This window comes from Pithys albifrons, chromosome 7 (genome assembly GCF_047495875.1).
Source record: "Pithys albifrons albifrons isolate INPA30051 chromosome 7, PitAlb_v1, whole genome shotgun sequence".
NCBI classification, from domain to species: Eukaryota; Metazoa; Chordata; class Aves; order Passeriformes; family Thamnophilidae; genus Pithys; species Pithys albifrons.
Window position 1 is genome coordinate 32,609,521 of NC_092464.1, and position 22,144 is coordinate 32,631,664.

Consider the following 22,144-nt stretch of genomic DNA (forward strand, 5'->3'; position numbering starts at 1 on the left):
TTCAACATCTTGAAGTAGAAAGACTTGCTTGCATCCACTGGAACTTGTCTTTGGAGGCTTTAAAAATTAATTATTCTTGCCTCCTCTGAAGGGAAGAAAATCTTACAGGCATCCATTGTCATGTTTTGGTTGTGTGAGGAACTAAGGAACTATGACTAGAAAAAATGTGCTGTAGTTGACTTGTAAGTCTCTTGAGTTTCCTGGAGAAGGAGACCATTCTAATTTTTCCCTTAAGCATAAGTCCACTTTCAAAAATCCAGAGACAGACATGTTTATTACCAGTTCTTCCTCTTTGAAAACAGAAATGGATCAAAATACAGACACCGTAATTAAAGCTGAGGTGGGCTTTTTTTTTTTTTTAACATTTTGCTTCAGGGTTTTGGGGGTTTTTTTTAGCCTTCTTATTTTGGTTTTTTGAACCAACAGCTGAGTTTGGAAATACCCAATTTATCTGTAAAAAATGATTTATTTCTAGTTTCAAGATACACTATAATTCCAATAAAGTTTCAACTTACAGAGCATCCAAATATATTTAGTAAGCTTGCAATGCAACATTTACCACACTTTTAAAAGACATTCTGGTTTTCTTTAGTTAACACAACTACAACTACTGTTATTAAGAACAAACAGTTCCTTTTATTTGAATTCTTCACTTAGGGGAGAAGTTACCCTGCATATAAGTCAGGTTATTCTTTCCCAGTTTTGAGATCTCAAGACAAAGTTATATAAGAGATACCTTAAAAGCAAATAATGCATCTGTAAACACTTATGAAAAGAAGTCAAGTTTAAAAGCAGTCTTTGGGAACACAAAGTTCATTTTTATATTTAAAAAAAACACAAATACAAACTGATTGCATTTCAAGTTGAAAATGCCATTTTGAGTATAAACAGCCTACAGAAATTACCTTGAACAAATTTGACACAATGACTGTAGAGACATTGCAGGCATGTAGCTTAAGGCAGCATTGTAACAGAGCAGAAGGAAAGTCAGCACTTCAAACCTGGGATTTATAAGAAACATCAGCATTACAGTACCGATTTTATTTTTTAAAAGGGAACAAGTTTACATGAAAATTGGCAAGACTTAGTTAAACATATTTGGTCTTTCATTTTGATAAAATTGACAACTGGGTAATATGCCCTCCTAGTCTTTGTGCATCTACATTTACATGTGTTTAAAAACAACAAAAAACCCACACCACAAATCAGCATACACCAATGTATCTTCAGTCTACAACCATACAAAAAATTAGAAGTTAAGATCCATTACTGACTCTCAAGCAAAATCCTGTTATACAATTTCACCTGTTCTGTGCTGTCAGCATCTCTCTCTGAGGATGAGGTCCACTGTACACAACCCTGGACAAACCATGCTGAGACAAAGCTCCTTCAGTGAGAGCTATGGAGCCAATGCTGGAAGGCTAAAGGAAAAAGGATCACTCAAAATATGCCCACCCCAAATCTTGCTATAATGCAAGTGAAAATATACAACAATCAGCATTCCCATATTTGTATATAGATTTTCAACAGGCTTAAGGTTATTTGACTGCTTAGCTGCCTTAGATTTGAGAAGTCATTTCACACCAGATAAAGATATATGGTTTCAGAATCGAAAATAGACATAGTTGGTGCAGGGATACTATGGAGTTATTATTCTTCAAAAGCCTCAGAGGCCAGTTTGCAGTATCAAGAAACATGTTCCTATGTCATCATACAACATACTAAAACTAATTTTCACTTTTATTCTCAGCAAAGGGCCCCAAAGCATACTACCTTTCTCAGTCAATAACAACTTCACATTGTGTATGTTACTTACTTCATGATAGACTGAAGGTTTGGACAAAGATGGAATTGTGAAACTCAGCACTTTGCTATGTCCCTCTTTGTCAACTATCTCCTGAGAAAGACAAAAGATAGCAATGGTTACAGTGTACTGCAGAAACTAGACACTCAAAAATGTCAGATATTATTACAGAGAATGGTTGGGATATTTTAACAATTTGAGTCTACAAGCTAGAAATTATCTATTTGCTTTCTATCAGTGCATTTAGTTTGTTTCTGAAAACTATTCAAATGACTTAGCAAAGGGCCTGTGCACTTTACATACATAATCCACCTTAAAAGCACTAACAGAAAATCTCAATATGTTTAATCAGCATTATCTTTTTTTTAATTATACGCTATTTGCTAATTGTGAAGGTTAATATTCAATAATTCTGCTCTGAAAACTATTTAACCATCAAGTAACGACTCTATGAGTAATTTGTTTTGGAAATACTACAGCTCTGGAAGGACTGCAGCCTCACATGGTTTGACAGCAGCAGACAGCACAGCATCTGCAAAAGCCCAAGTCTGCTAACTCTGTAAGTATGGAATTAAAAGAAGCATGGATGCAAAGCTTTAGAGAAGCTGTTTTCTTGAAAGATACTACCATAGCTTTATGCTGGCAGACTTTTCGCTCCTGTAAATTAATGGAAGACTAATGGGTAAGGCAAAACAAGATGTGGTTATGTACCACAGAAGAGCACTGAAGTATTTCAAATAATAAACTTTGTAAGATTCAAAGCAGACATGACCAGTAACCAACACCACATACCAGATTTTATTTCTCCCTTGTCAAAATTTCAGTAGCAGATTTCATACAGACAGAAGTATTGACTAGAGAGAAGCTTCAGTGTCTCCTGTCACCCATATACCTTGGAAGACTGAAGGACTGATTTCACATAGTAATAATTAAACTCATGGTTCTTATATACTGAAGAAGAATGCAATTTTGATTAAGTTACAAATTTTATACAACATCAACAGAAGGGAAGAAGTCAGAATGAGTAACACAGCATTATTGTGGAATAAGCGTTCATTACATTTTAAAGCAGGCAGTTAAATGCCTGCCTGACATCCGATCCCGTCAGATCTTGGAAGCTAAGCAGGGTCAGCCCCGGATTAGTACTTGGATGGGAGACCTCCTGGGAAATGCTGGGTGCTGTAGGCTCTAGTCCTGAGGACTTCACTGGCACAGTCCAAGCTCGCTCGGCCATGGCAGACAAACCTCATGACTTAAATGGTGGGGCCAGTTCTGCGCACGCTGAGCCTCACCTAAAATCCACTGCGCAGGCTGGAAGGGCACACCCACGTGGGGACAGCCCTTCCCAAATCTTCGTTCGCGAAGCCGAGCCACACACATTTTAAAGCAGAAGGGAAAAAAATTTCCCAAAGTCACACTGATCTACAGCGTCCTACAGAAGCCTGCAGTTAATTCTTCTGACCTCAAGCAGCTGGAGATGGAGAACTAAGTTACCACTGAGAAAGAAAGTGTTCATAGCCAAGAGATGTTACTGGACAGGTCTTAAGCTTAACGATAAATGTAATCACTTTCGGGAAAAAACCAAGTGATTATAGCTACATCCACCAACCATTGTAGGTTACTTCATCAAGGAAACACAGGAGTGAATTGACTTAAGCCGTAAGACACACCAAATGCTTTCCAGGAATGTTCTCCTTGTCAGGTACAGCTAAGCACACAGGAGACACACGAAGCCTACACTCTGCCTAAGGAGGAGTAGAATATAAGGGCTCAGGTCTGTTTAAGTGGACTCCTGGGTGAAAAAAAATGTTTTCACTTGATCGGTAAAGATAGTTGTGATTATTTCTAGCAGGATAGTAGCTGCCTTTGCCAGATTTTCAGAACGGGAAGAGATGAAGTTTATCACAGTTTCACTTCCCAAAAAGCCTTCCTAAAACAACCAAAAGATCCGAACTACACTGACAAGAGTGCCAAGGAAAGTAAGTTTTTTTAAAATAACCATAAAAAGAGTAAAATATGGTGCTCTTATAGGTTCCTTATTAATTCTGTTCTTCAGAGCATTAATTTAGCAACAAACAGGATATTCTCATATAAACCACTCTCAAAATGTCAAGGCTGTTTCGAAACAGAGACCTTTAATTTCTCAAAGCTAGGTTATCTGTTCAGCAGTCAAGTACTAAGAATTTGTTGAAAGTGATTTTTTGTGCGTTTAGTCAAGATAGCCAAAATACTCCAGGAAATATAGGCAACCACTACAAAAGTAGTGCCTCGTAAAGCTCTCAAGCAGAATACGAGTTTAATAACCATACAGTAAATAATTAACAAAAAAATTAAGAACCACAGAAAGAGCAGAAAAACATATACCAAAGAATAAAAATTCATGTTGCAGCAGATTTCTGACACAGACACCCATTTGAAGAATCAAAACCTAATACTCAAATCACTTCATTTCTGAAACAAAATTGTTAATTATTCCCAAGTAAAATATTCTATAGTATCCCCCAGAGGTACATGAATATTTTAGGCCTGAATAATTACATGCAAATACAAACCAAGTTGTAAACTCCAAGGAGAAGAGCCTCTATGCACCCACTGCTCTGCAAATCTCTGCTGGCTGAGACAGCAAGATAGCACCACATCAGTTCTGGTAGAAACTGCAGCGTAAACCGTAGCAATTGTTCCTCACCACTGCGATAGAACTCAAAGAGCTGATGGCAAACTGGCTCCAGAAGCTGAAATGTAAGTTACAATTGTGAATGAATAAAACATTACAAGAATCAGCAATTTTGTCCGGATCAATCCTTTAGATAAAACTGTAAACTGATAAAAAACACATTTTACTTATTAGGGAGTGACTGAAACAATAACTGCCCAACTCGCATTACACAATTTTCATTCCTGTAATATACTTTTGGATGATAAAAGTAGAGCCATCCATCCCATGCAAAGAAAGAATTCCAGTAGCTGCTTTTACTCATTTTTTGTTTGCTTCTTCAAGCCTCAAAGGCATAAATAAAGGATATTTGTTATCCCATACCTCATACCATGCTCTCACTGTCTCTAATATACAGGAAAAGCACCTGAGCAAAAGGTCTTGGGATTTCAGAAGTTCAACAGCATATGCACAAATTGCTAGAAGCTTTTACCCACCTAGTGAGAAGAGCTGTGTAATGCTTAAATTCAAAGTATTACAATAACTTAGTCATTTCCCCACTCTCATTAAAATCTTCTAGAAATTTCCATGTATTTATACACCTGAGACAGAAATGGGAAGACTCAAGAGTAATTTTAGAATCAAATTTGTTAAGCTGAATGCAATACACTCAACTGGAAGTAATACATTGAGATAGATCAAGTTAAAAAATACTTATAAACAATCAAACAATCAGCCTGCATTGTACATCTTGATTTAATGTGCATTCTCGTGCTACCAACTACCTCTGGTAGAGGATGAAGCATTGTGTTAACTATCATGCATCCATGTATAGAAATTAAGAGACTTCCTAACCCTAGTAGCAAATACTGTTGAAAACAGTAAGCACTTTCAGAGCAGATGAAACTCAGTTCTTCTGTTATTTGTCTAGGTCACAACTTCAGTTTTTTTAGTGGGGTAAGTTTTCTGAAAAGAATCCCAGTTATAGATTCCTCGCTTTATTGCAGCAAAGGCGGCAAAACCACCAAGAGATCATGCTAGGATAACAATCTGCTTGCTTTCCTAAACTTTTCTTCCTGAACACACTTGAGCCAACATTTCTTACCTCCCAAAGTTACTCCTGAAACTGAAAAGATCTTAGCAGGTTTTGGTTTTTTAAGTAGTAATTTGGGACAATCTCATCCACTCAAAAAAAGAGAAACTTTAACTTCTGACAGAGCTTCACTTTGGAAAAATCATCTGTGAAAAATCTATAGGTTTAAATCTAAAGGCAAAAAAGTCATGCCAAGTAGACTAGTCATCCGTTTCAAGAGAACAACAAAGATCCTTCTAGAAAACTTTACCAGCAGAACTGCTTTCCATCTTCAGCTTACTTTTTTCCCATCATTTGCTTACATATTTCACAATTTGCACGCTTCCCATAATGAAGTATGAGTTCTGAATGATGTGCTTGAACTTTAAAAGGCACATAAATAGCTATGACAGGTATCCATGTCTACATCATTATCTCTGTTGAGACAGCTTTGTATCAGCACATTTAAATGCCTAATCAGTACTAAAGCAGATTTTCTTCCTCAAAATGCCAGCACATGCTACAACCTAATATCAAAATGCACTGATTGCTGCCATTTCAAGATATCATTTTAACTAAACACTTCTAAAAGCTATCTAGACTGAAAAATTTTTTAATGCTGGAACAAAAGAATGTCCAAGCAATCTCACGCTTCTTCCTTTTAAACTTCATCCAAGTGTGTTACACATTCCAAGCACTATTTCCTAATGCAAATGCCTGCATGGCTCTTATCTAAAAGGACAGCAACAGTGTATTAAGTAGAAAGCAAAAAATCTTCATCTGTGAAAAAACAAACCTTGCATATTTATTTATTTATTTATTACTGTTGGGGCTTTGAGTCAAAGTCCTTCAAATCTTTACATTTACTGAAAACTCTCCTATTATTGAATTACATTTTCACCTAGCAGTGCCCCAGGAACCTCAAAAATAACTAACAAAGAATTTAATAGCAAAGCTACCATAAAGTGAATATTGAACAAGCAGTTTATTTATCTCAAAAGTGGATTATTAATTTTTTGGAAAATAAACCAAAATAACCCATATGAAATGCAAACATGAAGAGCAGGAAAATGCAGTTACAGATGAAAATCTACATGAATACTTTTCAAATCCTTAAAAATAAACATCCATTCCCCAAAGCAAGATAATTCACAATTTTACAATACTGATAATTATATTAGAAGCACATATATTCAGAAGTGTACAGATGGAGTTGTTTGTCCATTTTTAATCTCAGGAGTATTTGTTCATGCATTAATCCTTCCCCCTTGCATTAAGAAACAACAATACATACACTGCTCTGTAAAGCAGGTTGCCATTACACAATGCAGCTAACAGATCTCAAGTAACAGCTGAAAGATTCTACTTGCCTTATTAACTGCTAGTTTGTAATTATTTTGACAATGTGGAAAGCTCCAAACAGCCCTTACAACAAAGGGACAGCTGCTTGGAGAACAATCCAAATAAAGACTTCAGGACTTTTTCCCAAGGCAGCACAACACTCAGTGGCAGCACTGGCTTTTCATTTCAATTCAACGTTTCATTAACAGGAAAATCTTCAATACTTTGCCTCTGAAATTATCCCAACAACCTTTTCAAGCAGAATTTGCAGTTGCACCCTGCTACTAAGGTCCCTGAAAAACCAAGTGATAGCAGTAACAAATCAAAGACCATATGAAAGTATTAATTTGGCTAACAACAGGGAGACTCATCAGATTAATTTACATGTTGACATGCATTTTGAAGACCAGACAGGCTTGACTCAGTAGTTGGAATAACTCAGAATGCCTTTCTGAAAAGCAAGGAAAAATTACATTTCTTCTTTGTTGGACAATCTGGGAGCTTCAGTATGAACATTCTCTCTAAAAATGTATATACTGAAAGCACTTTATTACTCTGACCTTTATTATGGGCACAATCTCAAAGTTTGGAAGGGTGCCTTATTGCTCAGTCTTTTCAGACGAGGAAATAAGGACCTGGTGCAATTTTAAAATAATACATGCAAGGTTTGCTGGATTACAGAAAATGAGTGAATGCAGTTAACAACACAGAACTAAACCCAGCTCAGGACATTCTGCATTCACCTGGACACTTTAAAAAAAGGGCAGTCGTGGCATATGGAAGCTATCCTACTACAAGTACTGAGGAAATCTTCCCCCCTTCACCCAACTTTTCCCATATTTTCCATTGTTTCAGCAAGGGTACATCCACCCTATAAATCCATGTATTTATATTGTATGTATTTCAAGCAACAAAACCCCTAAAACCTAAGCAGCAACAAAAGGACTGCAAACCTATCTAACTTTCTTCTCTTAGGTTGTAATAGACAAGCTTCTGACATCTGCAGATCCACACTCAGATAATTACAGAAAGAATTCTGTCAAACACCATTTCAATTCCTTTACATATATATATATCTCAATTCTATATCCAAGTCCTGAAGCTCATGAGTGTGATCTACAAACTTAACTATGATCAGGAGGTTACAAAACTTAAAATTTTTTTCCATGACAGTATGTCATTGCTGAGAACAAATATTTTGAAGGAGATTTTTCATGTAGTTCTGTAGTTCATGTAGTTAGAACACAATTAACTAGCACGCAAGATCTTATTTTTATTTTGCTAGTGTTGTGTCAGACATTTGGAGTGAGAGATCCAATATACTCACTTCACTCTGTGGCTCCTGAATTACTTTATAAAGAGATGAAATCAAAGCAGTCTTGTCTTTCAAGCTGGTAGCATAGCTGGATATGGATGCTTCTGGCAGTGTCTGAAATAAAAATATTATAAGCAATTTTTATCATTAAAATAAAACAGCTGTTTCAACAATTCATTGCAAGTTACTGTTTATCAGAGTTTACTACACAGTAAAATTTGTTTCATAAAGAAATCGCTATTTTCAGGGCGTTGCCAGAAGATAAACTGCATTCTATCATTTTGCAGTTTCATACAGAATGTAATGACAGTGGATAGAAAACAGATAAAAAACCCAAGAGGTGCAACCCTCACTGAAATTTCACTTGAAATGTCAGTACCTCGAAAGTTAACAGTTTTCAAATCCATACCAAGGAGTTCTCAAGACTGATTGTACACAGGTAGCAAACATTATTATTGCATACAGTTTACTCAGCAAGAACACAAATTCCAGTTGATGCAAACAGCTCTTCTCTAACACTAAACGTAGTTTCTGCCAGCACTTAAGAAGGTAAAAATCTAATCTTTTCAACAACCCTTTGGAAGCTGTACATTTAATCTTTACACAGCTCTTACAGTACTTACCTGCAGTCCTTCAAAGGAGACCATACTCCACTATACAGATAGAAAGACACATTCCCAGTACCTAAGCAGACCAGGAGCAAAACCTATAGTCTAGTACTCAAACCAACAAAACCATTCACCTATGATATAAATTTGCTCTGTATCAGGAAGTGTTTCACCCTAGAGGCAAGAAAAAAAATCTTTTCAAGCAGACATTTGTATTTATCACATGACCTAAGCAAAACCCAGGGTTACTATTTTTCATTTTCTACAGGAATCAAAGACTCCTGCATAGTGCTCCAGCAGCAATTCCAACACTACTGACAAAATATCTGAAGTGTATTACCTTGAACTCTGATAACCACTCCTCCACAACCCCAGTATCCACAGCTAACATCTTCCAACATCTGTTTCCAAATCTTTAGCCTGAAAGAATAAGCAAACACAGTTTGTGAAAACTATGTAGTCATTACATTAGGCAGATGATCAAAATGAAGTCCCACTGAATATTTAAAGAATTTTTTCATGCTTTTACTTGTTAACATTTCACATGCTGACATTACTTTGAACTTTTATTCTACCTCACTTATGCAAGCTTTTGGAAGCATTAAACACAGTAGTCTTCACATACAGCAGTTTAATAAATTCCAAGTATGTATTGTGTGGGAAGCTCAGTAAGTCAAAGATTTGCAGAAATGGCATTTTGAAAACAGAAATATTACCGTCTCAATTTCAATTTATTTTTCAACTTACAAAACTTGAGAGAAAACTGTATGGACTCAGTGAAGAGAAACAACTGTTTAGGTTGTTCCTAGTCAACTGCTGTTCCCAACTTGGAGAAGGTCACTGAAATAAAAGTGGATGGAAAACCTTTCAATCGTCCCCCACCGAGGCAACTGCAAGACAATGAGCCTGCTGCCTCAGCAGGGAGCCTAAGGCGGACTCCCCTGCCCAGTGTTCTGCCCAGTCTCACACAGAGCAAAAATTGCGAGCTCTAGGACTCGAACACGAGATGCAGAGTGGCTTCTGAAATTAATTTCTGATTTCTCTTCGATTTTAAGAAATGACTTAAAACCAACTGCCCCTTGGAGCAGTTTATTCTGAAACAAAAGAGGAACATATCATTAAGACACAAAACTACTGGAAGTTAAAAGAGCATGCTGTTAGCTTACCCAACCTGCGACCATGGATTCCAGTGACAAACTTAAATACTTATCTAAGCAAAAAATTAACACTGACTTGGTGACATGTTCAGTCATAGAAGATATCCCCTCAAGTTTTGCTTCACCAGTTTAACATTAAAGTACTGCTACCGAAAGTATGGGCTGTCAGTGAATGGTAAGCAGCGAAAAGATGGGAGGGAGTAATTGCCTTGTGTAACACAAATACAAATACTTTGTTCTGAAATCCAGACTGCAATGGAATATATAAAGAAAATTTTAAGAAATCTGAAGGGAGAACTAGGTATGATAACAGTGAGAGCTCGCTCTAATCCTTTAAAGCAAGGTGAAGGGAGAAAGGGGGAAACAAACTTAAGTAAGGTTTTACTCAAAGTGCCCAAAAGCAGGGTTGTGAGGAAGTAGCTATTCAGATATGCATATCAAAAGGAATAACACTGAACAGGATGTCCAGCAACTTCTTGAATCATTTTAATACACAGTAATAGCATAAGCAACCAAAGACTTCCATGTCTCCCTTTCCTCACTTGCGCTAAACATCATAATTACAAACAGGGAAAATCTGGCCAGTGATGTCAAGGTCAGGGCAGACACAGCTGCAATGACCATGATAAAGTAGAACAGAGCATCCCAAGAAGGATCAAAGCATGGAGGAGGACCAGGAATGCTGCAGAATGGTTCATGGGCTTTTGCAGAAATATCACCAGCAACAGGAAGACTAGAGCTCCATGACTGAATTAGGCAGAGGACCTGCTGACAAGACACACAGAAAAGGCCAACATAGTCACTGCCACCTTTGCTTCTGTTGTTCCCAGCAAGAACAACCCCCAGGAACCCTGGATCTCAGGGCACAGAAACTGTCCCAAGTGCCAGCCTCAACGGGCTGTGATCAGTGGCACAAAGGCCAGCTGTACACCTGGACTTGCTCTATTCTAATACAATAATAAAAGTCTCCTTACATCGGCGATACCAATTTTTGCTTTGTTTCAAGATGAAGAGTATAACTTGAATAAGTTATCAAGCAAGTTTATCTGACAAAAACAAGACTCATTTAGAAGAGACTAAGTCCTCAAGAAGGTCATTCTTTCCCACTATTACAGCACAAATACATCAGGAACTTAGTAAACTTACTGCTTTTAATAGGAGGAAGGAAAAAAGGCTGCTGTGCATTGAGCTGGTGGAGGGCAAGCCAAGACAAATTGTGACATATTCTCTTGCAAACTTACTAATGGCTCCATCTACTTAAATGGCTTTGGTTTTTCATACCTGTCACTCCAGACTTTAACACAATAATATAAAATCATAGCTTTGAATGAAGTCACAGACAACAAATGCACAAGTTTTTCTTTAAAAAGAAATTCTCACAATTGGTGGCTTTCTTGCTCTTTAAAGCTACCTAGCCTTTGTAGAATTCATGGAATGCATGTGTGTAAATGAAATCTGGATTGAGTACAAGGAGGCTGGACTTGGATGAAGAATGAACTCTTGAGTTCTGCAGAACTGACCTTGTGAAACCACAGTATTAGATATTTGCTAGGAAAAGTCACAGAGCTGGAATAAACAAAACCAGGAGCCAAAAACTGCTTAAGTCCCATCCTCTGGGAATTGCTGGATGAGAAGAGAAAGCATATACTGCACCCTTACCTAATCCATAAAGTATCTGCTTGGAAGCCTGTACTACTTGCTAAGAAAAAAATGTTTAGCCTAAGGAGAACATGGAGCAGAAATTTAAGCTAACTATGAACCAAACCCCAAATTTTTAAACTCATTCCAGTATAGGAACAAAATACACTTGTGAGCATTCCATTAGGATGTATCAGACCTATATGAGATCTAGTCCCTAGTGCATGGTGATCTACTGTTCCATAGTAGTCTGCATACAGAAGTAGGGAAGGGCCAATTAGGATGCAATTTTCTTACCCTTTAAAGTGGTACAAATAGTATTAAAAACCTTTCGGTGAACTCTACATGGCACATCAAGTTCACTTAAAGACTAGTCTACACTTAAAATTCACATTGCTGAACCCTGTTCTCTCCCACTTGTTTCAAAGACAAAGGCACAATTCTTGGTAGGCCTCAGAACAGGAAGCAGCACTCAGGCAAGTATATTCTTGATTAAATTGCCAAAGAAAAGAACATAGTTTCCTGATGTTAATGCACAAGTCATTCTAGTGATACAGGAATCTGTCCATTTACTACACAAATTTGAATATGGTTAAGCAGTTCTGTTCAGATACTTGTAGGGGAAGCAATGGGCAGCAAATCATTTCAAGTCTCTTGAGAAAAGAAACAGATGGTACTGTGAACACCAAAAGCCACTCTGATGGATTCCAGAAACCACAAAGGCAAGCTCTGACTTCTTAGCATTTTTCAAACTTCCACAAAAAACACCATTGTGCTAAGCCTGAAACAGTCACATGCTCTATTCAAATATACAGCTGCAAACAGTGCTCAAAGATTCAGTATCAAATCTTCTGTGACTACTATCTTGAGTGGAAAACAAAATAGCTATGGTGGACCAAGCATCACTGACTCAGGCTCAAGCAAATTCCTACAATGACAGATGATTATTCAGCATCTTTTAACAAATGAAGTAAGAGTTAGTTGAAACTCTAAGTGACAGGCTCAAAAGAAATAGAAGGAGTTACCAAAAACCAATGTGAAGGAATATGCACTGAAGTTCAAGTAAATGAACTTCACATAAATACACAGAAAAAAAGCCCTCTGATCATATACATGAAAGAATCCAACCACAGCCACTAAATATATAAGCACTTCTTCTAGTTCAGAAAGTTGGAGTCAGAAGTTGTTCCCCCAGCAAAGAATTCCAGTTTCCCCTATCAGTCTCTCTCTAGGCCTCTATTACAGACACTGTTAGACCCTGAGGTTTTAGAAATTCTGGTGTGATTCAGTATGGTAATTTCTGCATTCTTCCTCACAATACAGCAGCAAACCTACACAAAGATAACTGTTCAGAACATGGTTTGTAAAGATTACTGAACCTTAGGAACTGAAACTGCAGTCAATTTTAATTTCATCTTGCCAAGGGCGTTATTCAGTTTTGTTTCCCTTTCCCCGCTCCCCTCTGTCAGCGATAGAACCAACCACCTTATCTGCAGCTTATACTTTAAATCACAGTGTGGAACTTCAGTCTGAAAGAGTCAGGCTTCAATGGACTTTTTCACTATATAGATTTAAACACAATTTCCTGATCCTGTGCACATGCTTCTTGAACAGTTTACATTTGGGATATGACCAAATGATGGACATTTGCCCATCAAATGGAAAAGTCTTCCTGAATGACATCTGTTACAACTTTTTAAAACATCATAGATCTAATAATATTCAGCCACAGAAGACAGACCTCTACTCAATTTTGATAACAGCAAATAAGAAAAAAAACTATATAAAAAATTATAGAAAGAAACATACATCAACTAGACTGTATAGAAACTGTGAATAACTGTTCAAATATAGTAGTTTCTTGTGCAAAGTATCCATTACCATAGAATATTGTGTGGAGGCTTCTGGGCTGCAAAGCATCAAATACTTGGCACATCAAACTGTAACTCTGACTTCTATAACCTTTCAATTTTGTCAAAAGGGGACAAAAACCCCAATAAACCACATACAGTTGAGATCATAAAGGCCATTTACAACGCTGGCACCTTGTCACATGGGCACATGTGACCCAAAACATTCATGATGAAAGCTTTCTAAAAAGTCTCAAGAAGTAGGCAAGATCCCTAATAGCTCTGGCTTTGGAAGATTTTAATCCTGATCTTTGACTCCTGGCAATTATATTTGCTCAACTTCAGATTAGCAAACAACAGTTACAAACCACATTTATATACAACTAACCTTGCATTTGCCCTTACTACCAAGGAGATAACTCTTCAACACAACCAAATGACTCATGCCAGTCAAATAAGTCACCAGGATAGAGATATGAGAATACACACACTGATATATTCACTTGAATTTATACAAGCCATAGTAAATCAGATCTATATTGTTTAAGCAGACATAGGAGTACAGAGCCAAAATGAAGTAAGAGGAAATAACCTCCACAGCTTGAATCTTACTTTGTTTTTCATTCCACTTTATTATTTCCTCCTTGCTGCCTTTTTTAATCCCACTTTACTATTCCTTCCCTGTTGCCTTCTGCACAAAAGCACATTCTAAGTACAACTGCCAGACTGGCAACAAGTCAGTGAAAACTGACCACCTGTAAGCCAATTTACACCAGTTACATCCCATTCTCCGGCATGCAGAATCCCTACTCTTTCAGGCTATTTCATTTGGAGTATATCCTCAAATGTTAGCTTTTCTATCATCTGTAATATATCAATAGTTACATTCATTACAGGAAAATAAAGTAAGAGCTACTACTTTCCAATCAGTTTTTCTTAGCAGCTAAAATATACTTGCTTTCTCTTCTGTTTTACTTCATGCAAACATTACTGTTCACATATTATTGACTCTTTCAGAAAGAACATATATAAACAGCCAAAATAATAAACCCATAGTTGAAAAATCTTGTTATAAAGTAAGTCCTTACTTATTCTGGATTACTATTATTAACAGTTCAACATACACAAAGAAAAACCTAAATAGTAACTATATACATCATAAGGAAGTAGAATTTAAATTGAAGTAACATTACAAGGAGTAAAACCACAAGCTTAACCAAATATAACCCAAACAACAAAAACAAATGTGTAACTGGGAATGTTACACATTTGTGCTAATACTACAAAAATGACCTAAAATGCACACACGTTCCAGTTTTTGTTTTAGTCACAAAATTCCACAGTACTAAGATAAATGCATCTTCTTTATACTCTGAGACTTTTTACAAGTGTATGTGGAGACAGGACAAGGGGAATGGCTGCACACTGAAAGAGAGTAGGGTTAGATTAGATATTAGAAGAAGGTGAGGGCACTGGAACAGACTGCCCAGAAAAGCTGTGGATTCCCCATCTCTAAAGAGTTCAAGGCCAGGTTGGACAGGGCCCTCAGCAACCTGGTCTACTGAAAGGTGTCCCTGCCCGTGGCAGAGGGATTGGAATGAAACAATCCCTTCCAATCCAAGCCATTCCATGACTGTATGAAGAGAACAAACAAGAAAGCTTTATAAATTTTGTCTGTTTTCCATATAGATATATCCAGACTCCTGTAACCTGTGTCAAGAGCACTTGTGAACTGGCCATACTGCAGTACCTTACAGTGCTCTTACCGCTTCTGTAATGGAAAGCAGCGCTACACAAGTTCACCACTTACAAGTAACGTTCTCTGCAGAACCCCAAGCAAAGTAAACTTACTGTTCTCATGCATCCTGGCTCCCTAAGCCCAAAGTCCGCTACATCCCTATGAAGTCAGGAAGTTTCTGCAAAATCCAAACAGAAATTTAAAATAGTGAAATATAACAAACTATGCAGAGAGAATAATCTTGTTGCAGCTTTAATTTCAGTATTGCAGGTAAGTCTTGAACCAACCAAAGCACAAAGCATTACTTTTGGCGATTACTTTTGGCAATGCAGTGGCATGTAGGTCCTTGCCTCCTCAAACCGTAGTGCTTCTACTTTATTACCTTTACTAACAGTTATTCACTTAGTCTAGCTATACATGAAGTCTGTCTGCTGCAAGCTAATTTTAAAAACAAGTTTTCCTTTCTAAGTGAAAATTGCAAGCCATCTCGAGTTAAGAGTTCATTCAGAATGTTTAGCCATATATCAAAAAGTGTTGGGTAATTCAGCTGTTGAAAGACCCTTGGTGCAAAGCATGTAAAGGCAGATGCTGCACAACAGCTTGAGTATAACCTAAAAAGCATGTGGATAATTGAGCAGGGGCTGTACATCATCCCGGGGCATCAACAATAAAAGGCACAATTTCAACATCTTCCACCATTACACCATGTAGTTAGCTAGACTAGCACAAGGAAGCAGCATTCATCCAGCAAGTAGTTCAGCTGTGACTTACCAGAAGGAAAAAGACTCAGTTCACAGAGACCAGAGTTTGACAGGCTTTGAAGAACTTGGTATGCTGCTAGAATAACTATTATGGTGTGTTTAACCAGGGTAGACCTACAATATAGTGTAATAATATCAGACATGATCAAATATAACTGCAGTGGAAGGGGGTTGATTTTACTTTGACACCAGTCCTTTATTTCAAATGAATGCTATGATACATGCCATCACCCAACTCCACCAAATGCAGCAGCATTAGCATTCTTGGTAACTTTAAATTTGCAAAATATTATCTGCAGTATATCATTTTACCATTTCCTCAAAGAACAAGAGAGAAAAGCAGGAACCTTGCTATTAGGAACACACCACAGATTTTATAGCAAAAAGAGGTTTATGGTAGTCTACTGATGCATTTTAGGACTTAATTTTCACAGGAAAAAAGCCTATACAAAGGTGCATTTTCCAGAAGAGGGCTACATCAATACTGCAAATATTCTTAGGACTTAGTTTTAGTGTTGATAATTGATCCCTGTTAAGCTACAATATTAAAATTATCCATCAATACATCACATAATGCTGAATTAAACAGTTCCAGGAAAAATAAGCTTTATCTCTCCATGGCAGTTGTCTCATTCTCTCTTATCCCTTCCCTTTCCCACACCCCCCACCAATACGTTATAAGCTACAGAAAAGCATTAACTTCTCATTTAATTTTTTTTAAAGAGCAGGACCCACATGTCTGTCTCATTCAGAAAAGATACATCAAATACAGAAATGTTCTACTGCCACATATAACTTAAATGCCATAGTACAGACAAAGTATGTGCAACTCAAAGTCTCAGACAATACTACCCTGCATGTCTTGCTTTGCACTGTAATTTAAAAAAAAATCAAATCCCAAAAGCATAATAGTGTCAAAGTAGAAAAAAAGATGCTCATTTTCTTAAAATGAATTCATCTTAGACAGGAAAGCTTTTCAAGTAATAAGTTCCCACTTCAAGAATGCATCTAAAGCTCAGAATATTAATTATTCCAAGACAGAAATAAAAAGTTAATGAAAGTCAAATTACACGGGTTCTGGAGAGACCATCCTGGAGAGCCACTGTTCCAAAGCCAGAACAAGAGAAAGTTTCCAGGGAATTTATACTGGTATCACTTGGGTAGTAAACACAGTTTAAGATTAAAATAACAGGGCATACATTAATTTTCTTTTCCTGTTTCTTTTATTTGTGTTTTCTTTAAGTCACGCAATGTCTTCTGCTCAAGGCCTGATTTTTAAAAGCATTCTTTGAGATTTATCTGACTAGTTGTTCTAGAATAAGTGAGTAGCACTTCAATATTCAATTACTAATTCAGAACTCTAGTTTGGAGCACACACTTGATGATTCAGAGCCAGGCAAATATTTCTGTAGCCTAACAACAAAGTAATCAAAATTTGTTTCTATAATAATCCAAGGTCTGTGCACTCAGAACTTGATTTAGTGCATTCTGTTTAGAAGCAGCAACTGAGAGGTCACTTGAATAGCAGATACAATTATGAAAATATGTGAAAATTGGTCATTGACTACACATGTATTTGGGACACAGTGCACTCAAAGGAACCAGAGCTGAAGGGTATCAGTACAGGCTGACAACCCCACAAAGCCACATGTTCTGCTTGTAAAAGCTGTCACACTCATACGAAAGAAGAGCTGCAATGAGCTAAGGGCAAAGCTTTATCACCTAGGAGGAAAAAACCAAATATAATCCAAGGTAATGGTCACTTTTCAAACAATATGAGATTTGAGGGGTGGGGGTTAATTGCACAACACAAAAAGATCATACATCATTTAAAATCAACAGACCCATTTAAGGAACTTCTTCAAGGGTAAATGTGGCATCACTTGGTTCCTGTTTCATCACTCAGTCAACTTCCTATTCACTTTGGTCAGGTTCTCTGTTTACTGTACAAGCACAGACTTTCATTTAGGCCTTCCTTTGTCCCTTGACATCAAATGTACTGACATCCTACTGCTGCTATGGAACTTATACGGGACTTTTATCCTACCACATCAAAAAGCAGCTGCAAGTGGTTAAGTAGTGCTTGCCACTGGATTGCTGCAGCTTTGTGAATACAAGCGAACCAGCATTCACTTCTTTGCCAAAATAAACCTCTAAGCCACTTCTGAATACCACTAAACTGGGAACAAAGCAAGGATTTTCAATATTTCCTTAAGGAATGAATGTGCATGTTATATATGAAAAAGGAACTGTACAGTGTAGAGATCTTCTCTGATTAAGTTTCAGGTGGAAAATCCTTATCAGTTTGCCAATAACAACAGTCTGGGACAGAATATCACTGCAAAAATAACTATTACACTCTACTCAGAACTCTTGGTAACCAGTGCAAATTCACATGCTTCAAATACTCTTAAATTTTAGCCTAAAACAAAAAGAGTAATACTGAAAATACATATACCAAAAAAAAGCGAGTAATGTAGCAAAAAAATTAAAAGTACCAGAGACTGCAAATCTAATTCCTAGCATGATGCACAAATGCTGGAAGAGTAGTTCTGCTGTATTTGTACACATTGCTGAGAATTCAACAAAATGTTAACCAATTCCAGATGAAACAACAGAATTCTGGTACTTCAAGATGCATCATTAAGCACTTCACAAAACAGATGTTTCTTTTGTTGTGTTTCACTAAGAAATATGAGAAATTTGATTGAAATATCACAACACAACTTCAGTGAAAATACCCCTCATTTACAGTACTGACACACAACGCTGCTGACGTAACAGGGAGTAGGTGAAGAAACCTAATTAGTTTTTCTTCAGCTTTACAATTAAATGTAAATCACATTCTCTCAAAACACGCGGAAATTGGTAAACATTACTCCAGCACTCACAAAGCTACAGAATGCCCCTGCACGTGGATGTACAGAATTACTGTCAAAAGTCTCTTACCTGCTTCTCTGGCTGCTGCACTGGGAATTTAGTTCAAAGGACAGAAAAAAAATGCAGGAGCCTATTAGTCTTTCTAGACGTGACATATGGAATCAATAAAATTAGGAACATGAGAGATGTGAGCAGAAAGACTACAGTTTATTGAGCCTAAAAGCTGTAACTGAGTAAAAACAGTAGCACATCCGCAGCACATGACATGAAGCAGGGAGGTATTTTGGCGCAACCCGAAGTAAGTCTTTAAGAAATGTATTCTTTTAACTGAGTATACAGTAATGGGTTCAGCCAGATGTGCTACTAGCCACAAACCAGAGGAGAATACTCACAACTTCACTGACAAATCCAGTGTAAATTCACCGTATCCAACATAAAACTGTTGCTTCAACACTAAGTGTACCAAGAGCCACAGAACTCCTCAATATCACTCCTCTCCACACTTGGATCAGACTTTCCTATCCTTCATCAGCCTATCACAAAATACATGTTGCAGTTTGATTTTGCAACCTCTTTCAAATCTGGAGGAGTAACACAATTTCCTTCCATCAGCAAACACTGCCAAGGAGTATTACCAGGGGAATAAAACCCATAATTTTTGTACCGAAGATCCTTTAGTCCTGTCTCCTCAGGCAGAGATGTTAATATAGCACACCCAATATGTCTTATACAACAGACTGCTTGAAAATATTTAGTATCCTGACAGAGATGGTGGTTGGTGTTAAAAACTCATCAAAAGCAATTTTTAAAAAATTTATTAGTTCAACTTAACACTTTTACACATATGCCAGTAATTTCCTTTAATATAGCAAATACTATTAAAGGATTGAAAAGAATTAAAAATAGAAGAATTGTCTTTACATATAAGAACAGGCTTCAAGTGCTTGAAAACAAATCATAATGACATAGTACAGCCTTGTCCATTAACCAGACAGTCATGGAGACGTTTTATTATCCAGAACTAGCTCCTGTACAATACTGAGACTGCTAGACAGCTTAATTGTTGACTATTAGATTTAATTCTCTATTACATATTTAAAATATAAAGGGCATCTTCCACTTTCCTAAAAAAAAAAATTGCAATAAAATATACCAATAGCACTGAATCATGGTGTTTAGAATTAGCAAAATATTAAAGTTGCATGCACGATTCATCAAGTTGAAATTAATGCCTTGCTGAAGCATAAATATTTATCCAGTGCAAACAGTGGGAAACCTTAAGAAACAGAACAGCTTTAAGCACTGAAGTGTGTTAATTAGTACCCACTGTGGCTTCAGAGCATGCTATGCTTTTTTTAAATAAAGGTTCATTCCAGATAGAACAAGCAACAAAATGGAAAGTTAAGAGGTAAGATATCCTGAAAAATTGTCCTTAATAGCTATTAAAGTGCCCCAAACATAATAGTTTTTGTTACAAAGTTTAGAATAAGCTTTTACGCCAATAAGGATGGAATACAAACACTTAGCAACTTCTGCATCAGCACAGGCGTGTTTTACTAGTATTGCTTTTACCCAAATATCTTTGCTAAGCTTGGAGTGCTACAAAGCATTTTATATCATCAGAGGTTAGAGACAAGAATACAAACACACATGTGTTTTGAAAAGATAACCCATTTCCAAATCTTCCTCTTAACAATCAGATGATTCTTCAGCAATGCTCATCATTTCAAATAAATTAAGAACCGCTCGCATGCACTCCCTCGCTTTTCATGGCATTCTGTATAGACAAGAGCAATGATAATTAAATATCTGTCCAAATTCCACACGCTTTATTGATTCCAGTTCTAATAAATAACGCTCCTAGTAAGAACTGTTTATCGAACCCACCTGTATTACATTTGTACGTCATTCAGCAGCCACACTGAAGCCTTATAAACAGAACCATTAATTCATCACACAAACAACTACACCAACATCCTCCCCTTTCTGGCACTGCAATTAAAAATAGGGTCACATTCAGACAATTTCAGTACTCATTTGGCTGTAGGTTATGTTCCACTGCTCTCACTCACTATCTTTCCAGTTGTTACCAAAGCATGCAAGTTCATGTGGGGATGCGACTGAAGAAATTGCCATAAATAACAGTTGCCCTCATAGACTCAGCCAACATTCTATTTTTATTCTGCTCGTCTTGAACGTGGCCCCAATTAGGGCAAAGGCTTCACAACAGTTGCATCAGAAGTACAAGAAAACACTTTATAGCATTTCTAAATTAATGCTGGATATGAACTGAAAATGAGTACAGTTGTTAGATCTTCCAGATGTTGTTCTGGTGTATGGGGGGAAGGTGGGGTGTTGTGTTTATATCCAATCCAGGAGTATTTGAGTTTTCATGCTAGCAAAGTTCCAGCACAAATTCTGAGAGAAATCTGATGATTTCCAGTGGAAAAAAAATGCAGCAGCATTTCACCCCTCAGTCTTGTGGAAAACTTTTTACATTTCTCCAATGCTTTCAAATAACTTTAACTATTTCAAGTGTCAGTTACTTACAAAGAAAATCTTAAGGGCATTCCAAAGGACTTCATGTTAGACGTGTGCATACACTTACACATTATAGATTATAGGGAAGAGTCTGGCCACTACAAAAACTAATAAAACATTTTAATGGCATGCAGAGCTCGAGCAGCCTAGAAGCTTTAAATACGGCCTTACAGCAATATGCAGTTGCTGCACATTAAAAACATTTTTAAACTAAAGTACTCCTTGTCTTTAACAACACTGACCTGACAGAGATTTCAGTCCTTATTCTGACACCACTTTGTTGTTGCTTTCCAAAATTATCTCAAGAAGCATTTCAAATCAATTAATCCAATTTAAGTTCCTAAATAAATGAAGCTAAAAAGAAATGCTTTAATTCCAACCCATTCTTCACTCCCATATGTGTATTTAATACACCACCATTTCAATTCTGGCAGCTGAGGACAGCAAACTGCCAAAAGGGCTATTTTTCCTGGAACAGACAAGAAAACAGAGATTTAACGAAAAGATCTCATGTTTACATTTCTAATTAAAGTGGTCTTTTATATATATATATATATATATATATACTTGCATAATTGAACAGAACAGCATTAACAAATCAAAACCTGTCATTTTGTTGAGGAGGAAAACTATGAGATTCCAGTAAACCAACAAACTCTTTTAATCACATCCTACCAAGTACAAACCAACACACTGAAAGACACTGCATACAAAAAGCAGGTTTTAAGCATACTGTATTTTCATAATTCCATGAAAGTTTCAGATTACAGAGAGTCCCTTCAGTAA

General features: G+C 36.9%; 1 protein-coding gene across 7 annotated transcripts in view; it reads right to left on the reverse strand.

Moving 5' to 3' along the window:
- The window catches only part of HYCC1 (hyccin PI4KA lipid kinase complex subunit 1), a 38,987-nt gene that overhangs the window by 13,624 nt on the left and 3,219 nt on the right, over positions 1-22,144 (reverse strand). For 5 of the 7 annotated variants that reach the window (XM_071560911.1, XM_071560914.1, XM_071560915.1 and 2 more), the window contains exons 2-7: positions 9,134-9,213; positions 8,198-8,299; positions 4,357-4,536; positions 1,817-1,897; positions 1,306-1,421; positions 906-1,001 (exon numbers count right to left, since the gene is read on the reverse strand). In XM_071560911.1, coding sequence (XP_071417012.1) covers positions 906-1,001; positions 1,306-1,421; positions 1,817-1,897; positions 4,357-4,536; positions 8,198-8,299; positions 9,134-9,184 — 626 coding nt within the window. In that variant the 5' untranslated portion in view covers positions 9,185-9,213. Of the gene's footprint in view, positions 1-905; positions 1,002-1,305; positions 1,422-1,816; positions 1,898-4,356; positions 4,537-8,197; positions 8,300-9,133; positions 9,214-15,289; positions 15,826-22,144 lie in introns of those variants that run through there. The other 2 variants (XM_071560912.1, XM_071560916.1) reach the window with 2 other exon arrangements.